Consider the following 17,817-nt stretch of genomic DNA (forward strand, 5'->3'; position numbering starts at 1 on the left):
AAATTATTTCGATGTACAATGTTATATTAAGGTAAAAATGATGAGTATGTACTATAAAGGATATAAATATTATAATCTTTCATAGATATTTCAATATTATTCTGGATAATTGCTGGGCGGGTACTATGGGCGGCACGCCGTGAAGTTGCAGGAGGTATTGTGTATAGTATCCCGTGCCATAAATTATAAAAACCCAGGTCATCGTTGTTCCCCAGCCCAAGCGCCAACATTCAATTTGGCAGTGCGTGGCACCGATTTCCTGAAAATCTTCTTATAAAAACCCAAATTAAAAAAACATCAATGCCATTTTTTAATATATTAGCACTCTACCACACCCAAAGGTCACTTGTTGTCACTGGTTGTAATATTCACTTTTATTGTTAATGTACGAGACAGTTATTCGTCTGTACAGATACTGTAAACACGTGGGTGCTGGACACAACTTGTCACAAAATCAGCCTCGGAGAGCGTGGTGAAAAATGGAGTGAAGGTACGTCAAAGTACAGAGAAGAATTGGTTTCTAAATCTGTCTTGACACACGAATCTACTACTAGGCAAAACTGATTTTAAACTGGAAGGGAACTGATTTTACTACTGAATAAAACAATGTTAAATATTTCACTTGGAGACTTGGTTTTAGTTTTTCAGAAAAGTTGTTTCTTTTTCAGAGGTAGTTGTTGAACTGACTTGACATCGAATCTGGCTCTATATTTATAGGACAAACTCGAGTCGGGTCTTTACTGACGGGGAACTGCCCTTTCATGGGGAGTGAATTAGTTATGTACTTTTCCTCTCGGCTGTTGGCCTGCCGAGGGGAAAGCAACGTTATGGGGCAATACCTAATAATTAACTAGGTCAGTTCAACTCAACTAAACCATCACCCTTAATCTCGTCTATTTATTTTACAATAAAATATACAGTTTTACGTATTGGCTTTGATGCTTGACATTTTACATTGAACATTTTTTCAAAGTGCAGAAAATACAGTGAGGTGTAAGTTTTCAGGTTATTATTTCAGCATTTAGTCATTTTTTGATGTTGATATTTATTTCTCGGTCATAATTATGACCAGTTTCCTGTAATTTGTTATCAGAAATGGTTATTTAGAACTCGTAATTAAGCTACTTACTTCTGTTTTGCTGTGATTGATTGTAGGTGTCGGCCATTGAAATTTCAAATTCGGTGAATAGTAGGGGGGGACAATGTAAATATTGAGGCAGTACCTTGGCGGTGGTCATTTCCTCGTCTGGTGGCCCTGGGTGAAGAGATAGATATTTCTTTAGATTCGTTTCAGGTTCTGTTACTATATTAGCATGTAATTCTCTTTACTAATGTGGCATGTTATTTGAGAGTTAATTGAATCAAAAGATCTTCTATGTGTCGGCGACACGGTATCTGAAGATTTTGGAGTCGGAGAAAGTGTTCTTTCAATTTTACGTAAATATGAATTTTATTGAAAATGCTGGCATAATTCTGGACACGTATGATACAGTTAATATACTACATATATTAATAAATTACATACCCCCCTCGCGTGTTGCGTCATTTAGAATAGTGTTTTAGAAAGAAAATGAAAATTTAGGGCTGCTTTCCTTTTTTTGTGAATTAAATGAATGGGGAATAGAGGAATCAGGTTGATTCCTTTCCACACTATGAATAAATCTGCCCATGATTGTCCAGATTTATCCACATAATAATATTATAAATAAATTTTAATAATTGCCTTTGTCCAGAACTTCTTTGACCATGTGAAGAGCCACACACTGGGTACGGATGACGGCACACACGTGTACGCGTGCGGCTGGCTGGGCTGCACGCACCGCACAAATAAGGCAGCCAGCCTCCAGTGTCACATGCGCGTCCACACCAACGAGAAGTGCGTGGCGTGCGCCAACTGCGGCGCCAGCTTCGCCACCAACACTAAGTACAGGGATCACTGCGAGAGACAGGTTAAGAAAGCTATATTTTAATAATTGCCTTTGTCCAGAACTTCTTTGACCATGTGAAGAGCCACACACTGGGTACGGATGACGGCACACACGTGTACGCGTGCGGCTGGCTGGGCTGCACGCACCGCACAAATAAGGCAGCCAGCCTCCAGTGTCACATGCGCGTCCACACCAACGAGAAGTGCGTGGCGTGCGCCAACTGCGGCGCCAGCTTCGCCACCAACACTAAGTACAGGGATCACTGCGAGAGACAGGTTAAGAAAGCTATATTTTAATAATTGCCTTTGTCCAGAACTTCTTTGACCATGTGAAGAGCCACACACTGGGTACGGATGACGGCACACACGTGTACGCGTGCGGCTGGCTGGGCTGCACGCACCGCACAAATAAGGCAGCCAGCCTCCAGTGTCACATGCGCGTCCACACCAACGAGAAGTGCGTGGCGTGCGCCAACTGCGGCGCCAGCTTCGCCACCAACACTAAGTACAGGGATCACTGCGAGAGACAGGTTAAGAAAGCTATATTTTAATAATTGCCTTTGTCCAGAACTTCTTTGACCATGTGAAGAGCCACACACTGGGTACGGATGACGGCACACACGTGTACGCGTGCGGCTGGCTGGGCTGCACGCACCGCACAAATAAGGCAGCCAGCCTCCAGTGTCACATGCGCGTCCACACCAACGAGAAGTGCGTGGCGTGCGCCAACTGCGGCGCCAGCTTCGCCACCAACACTAAGTACAGGGATCACTGCGAGAGACAGGTTAAGAAAGCTATATTTTAATAATTGCCTTTGTCCAGAACTTCTTTGACCATGTGAAGAGCCACACACTGGGTACGGATGACGGCACACACGTGTACGCGTGCGGCTGGCTGGGCTGCACGCACCGCACAAATAAGGCAGCCAGCCTCCAGTGTCACATGCGCGTCCACACCAACGAGAAGTGCGTGGCGTGCGCCAACTGCGGCGCCAGCTTCGCCACCAACACTAAGTACAGGGATCACTGCGAGAGACAGGTTAAGAAAGCTATATTTTAATAATTGCCTTTGTCCAGAACTTCTTTGACCATGTGAAGAGCCACACACTGGGTACGGATGACGGCACACACGTGTACGCGTGCGGCTGGCTGGGCTGCACGCACCGCACAAATAAGGCAGCCAGCCTCCAGTGTCACATGCGCGTCCACACCAACGAGAAGTGCGTGGCGTGCGCCAACTGCGGCGCCAGCTTCGCCACCAACACTAAGTACAGGGATCACTGCGAGAGACAGGTTAAGAAAGCTATATTTTAATAATTGCCTTTGTCCAGAACTTCTTTGACCATGTGAAGAGCCACACACTGGGTACGGATGACGGCACACACGTGTACGCGTGCGGCTGGCTGGGCTGCACGCACCGCACAAATAAGGCAGCCAGCCTCCAGTGTCACATGCGCGTCCACACCAACGAGAAGTGCGTGGCGTGCGCCAACTGCGGCGCCAGCTTCGCCACCAACACTAAGTACAGGGATCACTGCGAGAGACAGGTTAAGAAAGCTATATTTTAATAATTGCCTTTGTCCAGAACTTCTTTGACCATGTGAAGAGCCACACACTGGGTACGGATGACGGCACACACGTGTACGCGTGCGGCTGGCTGGGCTGCACGCACCGCACAAATAAGGCAGCCAGCCTCCAGTGTCACATGCGCGTCCACACCAACGAGAAGTGCGTGGCGTGCGCCAACTGCGGCGCCAGCTTCGCCACCAACACTAAGTACAGGGATCACTGCGAGAGACAGGTTAAGAAAGCTATATTTTAATAATTGCCTTTGTCCAGAACTTCTTTGACCATGTGAAGAGCCACACACTGGGTACGGATGACGGCACACACGTGTACGCGTGCGGCTGGCTGGGCTGCACGCACCGCACAAATAAGGCAGCCAGCCTCCAGTGTCACATGCGCGTCCACACCAACGAGAAGTGCGTGGCGTGCGCCAACTGCGGCGCCAGCTTCGCCACCAACACTATTGAACCTCTTTCTATTGAACCAAATCTTGTTTGTGGAAGATTAAAAGCAAGAAATATTCACAAAGAGACATGAGAAATGTAGCATACTTGTTAGAGGCAAAATGCCTCCCAAATTATAAATTCCCATGCAGATGCTGATCACGTTAGAAAGAGAATATTTATTTCTTTCTTTCTTTCTTTCTTAATAAGATACTAAAAAATACAATTACAGAATAATAATGATTTGACTGTCCAACTGGGTTGGTTTCAGGACAGTCAAATTGATATGTTTGGTCCATGTTAAGTAGATAATGTAACACAACATACATAAAAATAAATTCATAACATTGGAGAATTTACTTTTTACATAAGATTAAATTCATAACATTACTGAAATTGCTTCCATGTTTACAATACAAAAGATAGCTAGGTAGGCATCTTAATTTTTTAAATTTCTATTATGTATAATAATATATGTGTAAGAATTATTATTTTAACCGATTTATATGTGTTTGTAGTACATATTATTTGAGTTTGTGAAGTATGTTGGGAATATTTATTATATAACATAATTTATTTATGTTTTTTAAATAGATACGTAGTTACCTATGTCCTAATACAATCCTTGTAAATTGTGTATACAGTGAAACCTCTCATAACGAACATAATTAGTTTCAGAATATTACTTGTTATGTAAAACACTCACTAAGCGAAACAATTTTTCCCAATGTGAAATACGATAATGCGTTCCACGCCAAAAAAAATTCTCAATTTTTTTTTAAATTTAAAATTTTTTTCAAATAAAATTACATATTTATAAATTTTTAAGGAGCATAACAACCTGAAATGAAATATCGATTTGCAAAAAATAATAAAAAAGTCGGAGTAACTAGTTTTTAATAATTGTTTATGAATTTATGACAAATAATTTATTCTTTTTTACTAGAAAGCTCTCTAGAGACATTTGTTTTTGTCGACGCTTCAAAATTTGGTAAAATATGATACAACATTATTATTTGTAGAATGCATAACCACCTATTTATTAGGGTGATGCTTCTCAAGGTACGATGCAACAGTTTCCCATTTCTCTTATTGCGCCAGTAGATTGTTAAATATGATTTAAGATTTTCACGGCCAAAAGTATTTTTGTTATTTGTTTTTGGGGTATTATGCCGTGTTGCGCTAACTCCTTCTTTAGCCAACGTTTCGGACAGCATTGCAGTGTCCATCATCAGGGCACATAACACATCTGCCCTGATGATGGACACTGCAATGCTGTCCGAAACGTTGGCTAAAGAAGGAGTTAGCGCAACACGGCATAATACCCCAAAAACAAATAACAAAAAAAAAAAAAAACAGTAGATTGTTGCTCTCCTACTTCCTCCTCCACAACTTCTTGCTGTGAAACACAATGCAACTCCATAAGCCCTTCGGTGGTCAGCTCTTGACTGTGCTGTTCCACAAGCTCATAACCACCTATTTATTAGGGTGATGCTTCTCAAGGTACGATGCAACAGTTTCCCATTTCTCTTATTGCGCCAGTAGATTGTTGCTCTGCTACTTCCTCCTCCACAACTTCTTGCTGTGAAACACAATGCAACTCCATAAGCCCTTCGGTGGTCAGCTCTTGACTGTGCTGTTCCACAAGCTCATCAATACCATTGTTATCCACCTCCAGTCCCATGTTATTGGCCAAAGACACAATCTCGTTGACTGTAGACTCCACAGGTACTGTTTTAAACCCCTCAAAATCACATTCGACAACCTGGCCAAAGCTTCTTCCAAGCAGAAGTGAGGGTCCTCTTGGTAACCCCTTCCCAAGCCTTGTCAATCATCTTGAGGCAAGCAGCGAAGTAAAAGTGATCTTTCCAAAACTCTCTGAGAGTGAGACTTGTCCCTTCAGTCACCTCAAAAAAATGCTCGCAGAGTGTTTTAGTGAAGAGTTTTTTAAAGTTACAAATAACCTACTGGTCCATAGGCCGGAGTAACAAAGTGGTGTTGCATCTATCTTCTTAATTTTATCCTTGTTCTTGAAGATGGTGCAAATCGTTGATGCAGACTGAATGTACTCGGTAGATCAGCCTCACACCTCATTCTCTCTTTTCAATGATTTTATGTTTTATTTGTGCAGTTAATTTTATTCCCTTATGGCTGTCTTCTTTTGATCTTTCCACAGAGCCAGGGATTATTAAAATTTTCACAAAAAAAAAAAAAAAATAATGTCTGAAACAAGTTTGGAAAAATGTGAGATCACATGCGACACTAACGTCCTAGCAGAACAAGTGAGTGACGTGAAGATGGGACTTCCACTTTCTGTATCACTCGTTATGCGAAATGTCGCTTATTAAGGGAGCATTCTTTTGACAATCTGTTTTGCTCATTATGCGAATAACTCGTTATGAGAGTTGCTCGTTATGAGAGGTTCCACTATTATTAAAAAAACACATACAAATTTGCATTCCCCTTAGTAGAGTCTAGTAATTAGACTTTTTAAGCCATCGATTTGTGGCTTATGGTATGTTGGAATTCTGTTGGTGATATCTTTTGCAAGGGGCCGTTCAAGTATTATGTAAGCACTATAGGGGGGCAGGGGGGTCTTTGCTTTGCTTATTTTTGAAGACATGGGGGGTGGGGGGGTCGAGACAGTGATTACGTCAGCACTGCTCAGCAGTAGTTATTTTTTTTTACACATTGGAAACCCACACATTGTCTATGTTTGAAAACCGAATACATATTCGGGGATTCCCACAAATAATTAATACGTTTAGGTACTCGCTTAGAAGCGAATTGGTGAATTACAGCGCGCTACTCACTTGTCAAAATTTCTTCCATCAATCTATTGTTTCGTTTCAGTACGATTGACGATTTGACGTGTTGTAAGCAAATCAAAGCAAGTTAATATTTGTGTTACCGTTGATCCTCTTTCGCTTATGAATCAATAAAAAAACAGAATACATTAACAGAAAAATGCATATAGGTACCAATTTTTACGTAAGCATGGGAGGGGGGGGGGGGGGTAAGAGCTTTGCTTACTTTTGGTGACAAGGGGGAAGAGGGGGTAAATAATTGTAATAAATCTGCTTACGTAATACTTGAACGGCCCCTAATTAAAAAAAATGATATCCCTTATTCTTTCATGAACGGTTTCTACTCTCCTAATATTAATAATATAAGTATAGTTCACACAAAAGGAAACATGATTTAGCATTTAACGTGACACAACCAAAATAACGACACAACTAAAATAATCCATTCATTGTTATATTTATAACAGATTTTTTTTTAATAAATACAAACTAAGAACAACCTATTTTGTATTAAATAAATGCTAGGTTCTTAGATTCTTCTATGATAGTATAATGATTAATATATATTATTTAAAAAAATATACCCAAATTAAGAACCTATGATCCTATTTTGTATTAAATAAAAACTAGGTTCTCATTTTGGATTTATTTAAAAAACATCTGATGTGTAATAAAAAATAGGTTCTTATGTTCTTAGTTTGGGTTCATTTTTTAAATTTAATCTATGATAGAACAATTAATAGAAATTATCAAAAAATAAACCCAAATTAAGAACTTCTGAAACCACCCTAAACACATTAAAAATGCACCCGCACTAATTGAGGATAAGAAGTATATGAGATTAGTATGCGCAAATCGTGTATTCTTTCTAAAGGATTTATTTGTTTGTACTTCTAAAACCATCAGCGCTAGTACATTACGGGTGCATTTTAGCCTTGTATTGTTTCAAAATACGCCTCTCAATGAAACAGGCATAGTAAAACCCATTGTTATTCAGACAAACACAAATAACTAACTAATAAACCATCAAGCTGGGTAGGCAGAGAGGATAGATTTCCATACAACTCTGTCACGAATAATAAATAAAAAACATTAATCTCAACATTTGATTGCAGACAACAGAAGGCAACGACTTCAAGTGCTTCACTTGCAATAAGGTATTCTACAATGAGCGACTGCTGCGCAACCACGAGCGCTACCACAACAAATCCTACAAGTGCAAGTTCTGCGATCTCTCCCTCAGCACGCCCGGCGGCCTCAGCAGGCACATCCAATGCGCACACATCGGAGAAAAGCATTTTAAGTGTCACATTTGTCCGTTCGCGTGAGTAATTTATCTGTTTATTAGGTTGTGGATGTGGATGGAAGGGGTGATAATTCCCCACGGACATGGTCTAAAGTCTGCATTCTGCATCTAGTTTAAATTTAAATGCTGAAAAGGACACAGGACATCGAGAGATGGCAGGGTCGGCCCTGTACAGGCGCAATTGGAGCAGTCCTCTCCGGGCGCCACTTGTCAAGGAGTCAAGGCGGTGATAATACCTAATACAGCCCCCTTGAGGTTTTTACTGTTTGGCTCAGGGCGGCCCTGAAAGATTCTGATCATTTTGCTGGTATTAATTATCTTATGAACAGGTGTCTCTGTCGATTATTTTTAATCTGTGAAGGTAACTCTTCATTACCTTATGTTTATTTGGGACAGTTGAAAGCTGAAAATATGACTTTCTTGGATTTTGCTGCATCTGCAAATAGTTTGCAAATTAAAGCAACTATAAAAGGATTAACTTCTTCTTCTTTCGTGTGGTGGGGGGTAGGAAGGGGTATGTCTAGGTCTACAGGCCAGTCGAGGGTCTCAGGCGTCGCCCTGCGGACCTCATCAATCCCGCTGGGGAATTAACCACATGTTTGTTGGTCTGCTCTGCACCGCATTCACATATCACAGACTCATTAAGGCCCCGTCTATGCATCATGTGGGCACATCGACTGGGGGAGCACCTTATCCTGTTGATGGCTGACCAGAGTTTATGAGGCATTGAGAACCCGGCTGTCTCTCAGTGGAGGACTGACTGATTTTTTTCATGAAAACTCTGAAAGCCAGAATGTTAATATGGATCGCTTGAATCAGCCGTTGGCGTTATGAGTTGGTAGTCAAGCTAGCCACCAATCAACCAGTTTATTCCCATGCAATGACGAAAGTGTTTTTCCAAAGTTAATGATAAAATTATTAAAATGGCTCGGTGTTGAATTTTGCCTTTATGCTCCTCAAGAACATTTGGATGTAGGTTTCCGAGTCATGGACAGGTAGCCACTAGAGCACCAAGATATTGACGATAAAATGCTTTGAGCGTTTGAGATTTTCGTAAGTTTGGTTTTGTATTTTCCCCGCACTCATTAAAAATATCATACCTCCGAATATTGACACGAAAACAGATAAACTGTTAACTGGCATTTAAAGCCAATGCAATTACCTATATAATATATATTATAAAAAAATCAATCATTAAAACGGGTGAAATTCGTCTGATTGTTAAGCGCTTGTTATACGCCAGAGGATTTTCTCAAGCTGTCAAAATGTCTTCAATTTTTGTCCCTAGAGGGCGGTAGTTGTACATTAATGAACTTGTTAAAATACAACGTCAAATGTGCGTTCATCATGTCGCGCATCATGAATGTACGCAATCGGAAATCGTAAATATTAAGTAAAAGAAACAACTTAGTAAAAAGGTATGACTTATTTTCAGAATCTACTATTTTGGTAAACCATTTAATTTGACATTTTTTATAAATGTTTCATCATTCACTTGCTGTTGTCAAATCTAATTAGATTTGAACAGCTTTTGGCTTTACGAATCGCATTTGAGAAACATTTCCGATACAAAGAAAGTTTGTTTTACACGGTGTTCGGAAACTCGTGGTATAAACGGTATAACTTGTGAATGAATCTACCTTTCAAAGTCAATTTTGGGTTATGTCTTTTTTTATTTGAGCTTTCGTTTTCGAGAAAATCGAAGGTGGATTTTTTTGGTAAATTTTAAAAGTTTATATTTGATAGAATATCTATACATATTAATAACATCATTAATAATGTTGACCTTGAGAAATAAAAGAAAGTTTTTTTATTTATTTATCCCTAGATAACTAAACTGTTTTCATTGTATCATTGTAACTACACTTTCGTCGAGTGGACTACACAATAAAACACTAGGAATAAATCAAAAATACTTAATTAAGATAGGAACTTGTTACATGGCACAAAAGGAAGGAATTATAATGAACAAATTAATATCAAAATATCAGTGTACACAGTGACCACACATGTCAACTTTATGTGGACCACAAATAGCCCCTCTACATCTGGTGCAACGGTCTTTGGTCATCCTCGGGGCCTTGGATGGACACAGGTAGCAAATTTTACGCACATTTGACATAGATGGAACCGGAGCTTCTATTGTAGAAGATTCGCCAACATTAACAATAAATATATGAATGTACGTACCTTAAAAATAAAAATTGTTGTTATTTTATTTTTTATTTTATTTTTGTTTATTGCAGAAACAAACAGTACATAATTACATAGATGACAATAGTTACAAAATTATAAAAGTTAGTACAATAATTGGTACCAATGACATAACTAAGCTTTTGTCCAGCGGATGACGAGATGGTCATAGGGCACGTCCTAGTATGCGTGTGGCCGCAATCGCGTCACGTGCTGCACTGTTTACTCAAATTAGGAAGGTAATGAAAGAGTCAAGGTCAGGTAGCGGGGGGAAGTAAGTGATTTCGAATTTCGCCGAGTAGCGCGTCGTCGCCTCGACGAGCGATTAGTTATCTAGGGTTAAAGTTAAAAAGGGAATCATGTTTACTAATGCATTGGATTTGTTTAAAAAAATAATCGAATTGTACTACTTTCCACCCTTCTATGCAAATGTCATCGCTTTCTTCTATCACCTCTTCAATATTAAGCTCCTGCTCTGATTCTTCACGGCTCCATCCTTGGTCTTCGGTCTTTGGTAATTTCGCCAAAGAATTGCTGTTTTTTTGCTCCTAAACAATATAGAAATAAAAACTGATTACCATGCTATTCAATCTGATTTTGAGATTATTATTAAATAATAAAATTTTAGTAAAATACGAACCTATTATCACGATGTTGGGAACACGCATCATAGAAATCATAAAACTTCTCGCCTTTCGACAATATACTTCATGAGGGCTAAAGCAGGTGCATGTAACAAGTAACAATAAGTTTTAATTTAAATTTCAATTCAATCTAAATCTTTGCGAATAATAACTGGAGCGATGCAATCGTCACCCATCAATTCCCTTCAAGTAGGATGTTCTGATCCTCCTCTTTATTTAAGGCGTCAACTATTTGCTGACAAATTTGTTCTTAAATGTTTAAATTCTAAATGTCATCAGGTTATCCCCAGCGTCTCGTTGTTCATTGACTCAACCCATTCATCTACAATCAGAGCTTCAACTAAACCTCTTCCTGATATCTGTAAAAATTTTAAGTCTCTCTCAGAGCTTCAAATCATCCAAAATGATCTATTTCCCTTATACAAATTAAAATATAGTCACGTCACCCTATCCCCAACAATATTAGAAGGGATCGGAATCCTTAAAAGTCATTCCAATCTCCCGGCCCGAACTGTCAATAATATGTTCAATGACATTATTTTATCTAAATGGCCCAACTTTTCTCTTTTATTTACTGATGGATCCAAATCTCCCGACTCTCCTAACTGTGGTATAGGTATTAACGTTTACCACAATAATTCTAATGACAGAATATTTCATTAAATTTCAAATCAATTTTCAATATTTTCAGCCGAGTGCATTGCAATAATAGAATCTCTCAAATATATAATCAAAAATAATTTTGAACATTCCCTCGTTCTCTCTGACTCTCTCAGTTCCCTCCAAAAACTTAAATCCTGTCCTCTTCTTCATCCTGATGATCATTTTGTATGCCTTATTCGAGGGATGATAGCCTCCATTCAAAGCTCTGGTAAAACTGTAACTCTGATTTGGATTCCTGGACATGTTGGTATCATGGGTAATGATATTGCGGATGCCTTGGCCAAACAAGGAGCGTCCAACCCTGTTGTTACCCTCGTAAACCACATTCCCCTATCTGACATTTTTTCCATCATCAAAGATAGATCCCGCAATGTTTGGGCAGAGTATTGGCACATTGCTAGTCAATCCAAGGGAGCCTGCTATGCCTCAATACAAAGGACTATTCCATCAAAACCGTGGTTTCAGCAATTCCCTCATTTTTCCAAAAAATAAATTTCTTCACTCATTCGAATGAGGATCGGACATTGTTCCGTTCCTTCCCACCTTTTTAAAATTCACGTTCTTGACTCCCCAGATTGTACATTCTGTGGTCTAGAAGTGGGAACTTTAGATCACATATTTTTTGGTTGTCCCTCTCTAAACAAATATCCTCTCTTCTATCAACCCATATCTAAAATTGCCTCCCCTCCATTCAACATCTCATCTCTTCTAAGTCTGAACTCGACTCCAATTTTCATTATAATTTTGAAATTTGCCTATTTAAATAAAATTAATATTTAAATTCACCTTTCATTTCTCAATAATTTTAAATGATGGCCAAGAACACCCTTGAAGGGTGAAAGCCAGAAATAATAGAAAAAAAAAAAAGTATAATATAAGTACCTTTTTGACAGTAGTGGCTGATGAACCAATAAGAATATCTTCGTACTCTAAATCTTCCAAGTTTGGTCCTTTGTGTGCAATATTTACAGTAGGCTCATTTGGTTCTATCATATGTTGGTGTTTTTGCTGTATTTTTTCCTAAATAAAAAAGCAAAAAAAAAATAACATTAAGAAATTAAGATGAAAAAGTCCAGAGTTTTAGAGAGCCGTTTTCCAGCAAATCACTATTCTGCCTTAAAACCCAATCTTAACAAAAATGGTTTAAAGTACTTATTACAAGAAATTTTGTATTTAAAGTTCAATAGAACCCAAAACAAGGTTTAAAAAGTTATATTTATATAAATATTAAGCATTACTACTTTTAATTTAAAAAATTTAGAATGTACCTCATTTGAAGGGAACTTCAAAAATTGCTTTTTTTGTGTTTTCACTTGGCAAATAATTTTTCAATCGTAATTTATCAGACTAAAAATTATCCCATATATATATACAAATAATAAATTGTATCTATTTCTTTGTTATGAATCACTCTAACTGAATTAGTATTAAAAATCACATAAGTTACTTATTTATTTTTAATTTTAGGACTTTGAATAAGCAGACAATTCAATAATGAATACATACATTGATATACAATACATAACAGAATTTGTGTAAAATTAACTTGACAAAACACCATTAGACATTCGCAACTGAAGAATTTTGTTTATATTATTGCATTGTACAGTAGACATGGGCAGATTCATTCACAAAAATGAATCAATTCAGTCTTATTCACCTGGTCAATTGAACTAATTCATTTAATTCCTTGATTCGATACTTCATTTTGGTTTTGTATCTAGAATGCTCACATTTAGGAACCTCAAAGAAAGCAATAATGAAGGATTTTTTCGCAATCAAAGATATGTGTTCGTTTTGAAAAAAAAATTTTAAATACACACACAAAAATATCAAATATAGCGATTTATTTTGTTCATTGCAGAAGTACATTTATAACTTTACTTAGAAAACCTGTATTTGTAAGCTTTACACTTTATAGCACAGAGTTCATAAGGCGAGGAGAGCTTTGGAGTTACTTTAATTAAAAAAATTGTCGTACGACAAAATAAACATGTTACAAACTTTTTAATCAATATGTTATTTTACAAACAAAATAAAAAAGTAATTTTACAAGTCACTAATAAAATCGTGATATGTGTATTCGTAAACAATAACCACCAACAAATATTACTAATACTGAAAATAAAAATACTTAAACCATTTTTAAATACAAAAAACATTAAACAAAAATAATATACCAGAAAGGCAAGTGTCTATTCTAAATAATATCAATACAACAAAGGATGAAGCCATCGGATTTTAAAATGTTTATAAAATCTTGCTGCCTTTATATTACAGACAGAGGACAAATAATAGGAAATTTCACGTAGATAATAGAATACTCAATAACAGATCAAAATTTAAAATAAAAAAAACATACAGACACTCTAATTGTCATAACATAACATTACGATTACACACACAAAAGACATAGAAAAGCCACATAATTTACGCATATCATTATTAGTATTATTACTGATTACTTTTGTAAAATATAGCACTGAAATTAAAATTGTATCCATGAGTTTAAAAGTTGAAGAAAAAAAGTTATTCCAAATTACAATTTAAAAATAATATTTCGGCTAGTTTTGAAGATGTTAAACGTGATCTTCTCTCAGTGAGAGTAAGTCCTGCTTTTGAGAATATTCTCTCGCATGGTACTGAGGTGGCCATTAGGCAAATAACCTTTTTTGATAAAATATACAGATTTGGGAACTTGTATTTCTTTTCATTCCACCATTCAAGCGGATCGCAATTTCTGTGAAGAAGCTCTTCCTGTAAATATTGGTCAAATTCAATAGTTGCAGCAGCTGTGGGGTTAAACATAGTTTCGGTTTGGTAGCTTGTAAATTTCTCGTCGTGCTTTGCCCATAAAAAAATTGACTGACACTCTGACGTGGTGTTGGAAGTAGACGGTTCTGGACGTTCAGGTTCAATTAGTATCGGACGAACTTGTTCGGAATTGAATATTAAATCGGAGAGTTTTGATTTAATACTACTGACGGCCCTTTCTAATTTTGTGGTATCATTAAATGGGATCTTTTTGAATCTTGGATCCAAAATGGTAGCCTCAGCTATTAAGCCTGGACCAGCAACATCACAAAAACGTTTTTTAATTTGACTTTTCAAAACTTCAACTAAATTAAAAAGCTCTGGATACAAATCGGGGTCCACAACCTGGCTATTGGCATGTCGTTCCATCGCCTCACAATAAGTTATTATTTTGGATGATGTGACTTTAGTGTCTGCGGACATATCGCGGGTTATCTCTTCATATACTCCTAAAATAGGCACGGTTTTTATAATCATGTCCCATTCTCGTGGACTAATTATGATTTGACTCTGATTTAAAGCCAATGTTGAAATAATAGCGTGTTTAACTCTCACTACCCTTAACAACATATCATAAGTAGAATTCCAGCGTGTCGGGACATCCTGCTTTAACTTTAATAGAGGAAGTCCCATTTGAAGTTGTACTTCTTGAAGTTTAGAAAGGGCGTGAGAGCTCCGTTTAAAATACTCTACCACTGATTTAATTTTACTTAAAGTAGGCTGTATTTCTTTGATGGATGTCTGCACAACCAAATTAATCGAATGGGCAAAATAACCAATGTGCCGCCAACCACCCAAACGAACAGCCGCAATCATGTTTGCGGCATTATCTGTTACAATTGCTGTTATTCGTGAACCTAAATTAAACTCATTCACTTTACTTTTCAGCAGGGAGCTTAAATTTTCAGCGGTATGCCTTTCATTAAAATCTACTATGCCCAAAAGATTTGATGCTAACTTGGCATTTTCATCAACGTAGTGAGCAGTTAAAGCTAGAAAGCCTTGATTATTTATAGAGGTCCACGCATCGGTGGTAAGACAAACACCCGAAGCTTTCGCTATTTTTGCTTGATCAGTTGCGTATATTTCATTGTACATCTTTGGTATAAGAGTACAAGTTAGTGTTTTCCTGCTCGGTAAATGATATTCCGGGCATAAAGTATTAACAAATTCTATAAATTTGGTCTCTTCTACAAGGTGTAATGGATGATATTCGGTAACAATCATTTTTACTAACGCAAAATCTATTTGAATATGCTTGTTTATTGGAATTTTCTTGGTAACCAAAAAGTCACTTATTCCTGGTTGCTGTCTCAACTGTCTTGGAACAGAAGTCGTAGAAGATTCGGCGGCAATGTTATTTTCGTCCAGGGGATTTCTTGAACCTATTGGTGAGCGCTCACGTCCCGTTGAAATGGGTGCCGCGAAGGACATGGAAGACGCAGGGCGCTGGACCTGGACAGGAATAGTCGGGTGTTTATTTTTTAAGTGCCTATTAAGATTTCCCATGCAGCCTGTTCCAGCGCTCAAAATTGTGGAGCAATGCGCGCATTTCGCTTTTTTCCCTCCATCTACTTCAGAAAAGTGACACCAAAGTTCGCTCCTTTTTCTTGAAGACATTTTGGCTATTCAATATGTTGCTTTTTCCTTTAAAAAACGAAGGTAAAACATCAGACGATACCAAAAATAAAAAGTCCCACTCGATTTTTCTTTTTTTGTATAATAATGCTGGCAAACTGAATCCCAGAATAAAAATTATTATTATCTTTCTTCCTAAAACTATCTACATATTTACTACAAAAGTAGGTACCTTAAGGTAACCTTTACATAAACAAATATTATTTTAGTCATTTAGTGGCAATGAGATACATTTTTAAAGCAATAATAAGAACGATATTATTATTATCCCACTTTTGTATATCGACCCGGTCACCTGGAATAAGCTTCAACCAAATATATATTATATTTATTTATTTTAATGTTTGTAGGTACTTACCTCAATGGTAATGTTAAATCCATGCGCCAAATAAAAACTGATTGAAAGACTGAAATTGGGTGATATACAATTCAGTACAAAAATGCAGAAATCAAAACAAATTACTTGTGATTATCACACACAATTCGACAGCCAACTGATCTCGTTTTACGTCTACAAGTAGGAAGGTACATACAAAAACATAATTTTAAGAACAATAACGTAAAAATCGTTTTGTTTCATAATTATTGCATGATTTTCGGATGTGGAAGGGAGAAAAATATAGGAGATACTTTCGCTTTTTTACTAGGATTGAGATTCCGAAGTAGAAAGTTTTCACCTGACTAGGTACTAAATCGAAGGTTCAGCCACGCGGGGACTAACGACGAACCGATTGACAGCTGGCATAGTGCAATGAATTGGGAACTTCTGCCTAGTAAGTGTTTTGTGTCTTGCTGTGACATTAATGACTTGCGTTCTGCAGACGGTGCGGACGGACCTTAGTAAGCAAAGAGAATTGGGAACTCTGTCTCGAATCTCTCTGTGTCACTGTCTCTGTTCGGTTTCACTTATTCTTTGAGACTGGGATTGAGCGCTTGTCCGGACAGACTCGGTACATGGGACATAGGATTTGGTCTACGACGCGTGACGTCACAACGGAATAAGAAATAAATTCATCAATACCTTGACTGGGGACTCGATGACAAGAGTGTTTTGGATTACGGCGCGGGACGCGGGATACTAGATACGTGATTTAGTGCGACAGGGCACAGTACATATAAACTCCGCGGCGCGCCGCCATAGTACCGTAATAATATTTAATTAGATTTCTATGAAACACTATAATATTTAAATAATTTAGTGAACATCATTATTAATTATTACCTTATTATCATGAAATAATTTAACTTTCAAATATATACAAAAAATGCTGACGATAAGGAATGAAGATTCAATTCTTTTTGAAAATGAGAATCAGATCAAGTGTGTTACAAGATTGAATTAATTCATTAATTAATTAATTAATTAATTCATTGAATTAATTCAATCAATTTTGCCCACCTCTATTGTACAGAGATGCGAGACATCTATTGAAAAACGGGGAAACCATTTGCTGTGTAAAACTACTGGTAGCTAGTTAAGTGAATATCGCAGTTACGAAGACGCGGGAAACTTTGATAATTCCTAATTTTTTTTTAATATATATATCTCTTTAAACTGTCTACGTTTTGGCTAGCGTAAGCTCGCAGATTTTGAAAATCGCCAAAGTAAGCTCCAGTGGATAGGAAAAAAGTGGATTGTGCCTCAAAAATACATGAATTTAAATTGATAAAAAAATTGTCAGTTCCTTGATAACTCAACACAATGACAATTCAACACACCTTTAAAAAGTAATATTAAGTTGTGATGAATTGTCTGGTTACCAAAATTCTCATATTTGCAATAAACATTTTGTTCTGACAGAATATCATGATGCCTC

General features: G+C 37.5%; 1 protein-coding gene across 1 annotated transcript in view; it reads left to right on the forward strand.

Moving 5' to 3' along the window:
• Positions 1–17,817, forward strand: part of Hinfp (Histone H4 transcription factor) — a 34,018-nt gene that overhangs the window by 6,930 nt on the left and 9,271 nt on the right. The window contains exons 4-12 of the mRNA XM_089646044.1: positions 1,734–1,949; positions 1,988–2,203; positions 2,242–2,457; positions 2,496–2,711; positions 2,750–2,965; positions 3,004–3,219; positions 3,258–3,473; positions 3,512–3,727; positions 7,858–8,066. Of these exons, the coding sequence (XP_089502170.1) occupies positions 1,734–1,949; positions 1,988–2,203; positions 2,242–2,457; positions 2,496–2,711; positions 2,750–2,965; positions 3,004–3,219; positions 3,258–3,473; positions 3,512–3,727; positions 7,858–8,066 (1,937 nt within the window). The remainder of the gene's footprint in view (positions 1–1,733; positions 1,950–1,987; positions 2,204–2,241; positions 2,458–2,495; positions 2,712–2,749; positions 2,966–3,003; positions 3,220–3,257; positions 3,474–3,511; positions 3,728–7,857; positions 8,067–17,817) is intronic.

The sequence above is a fragment of the Hesperophylax consimilis genome, chromosome 2, assembly GCF_061612785.1.
Source record: "Hesperophylax consimilis isolate HC1 chromosome 2, BYU_Hcon_1.0, whole genome shotgun sequence".
Taxonomy (NCBI): domain Eukaryota; kingdom Metazoa; phylum Arthropoda; class Insecta; order Trichoptera; family Limnephilidae; genus Hesperophylax; species Hesperophylax consimilis.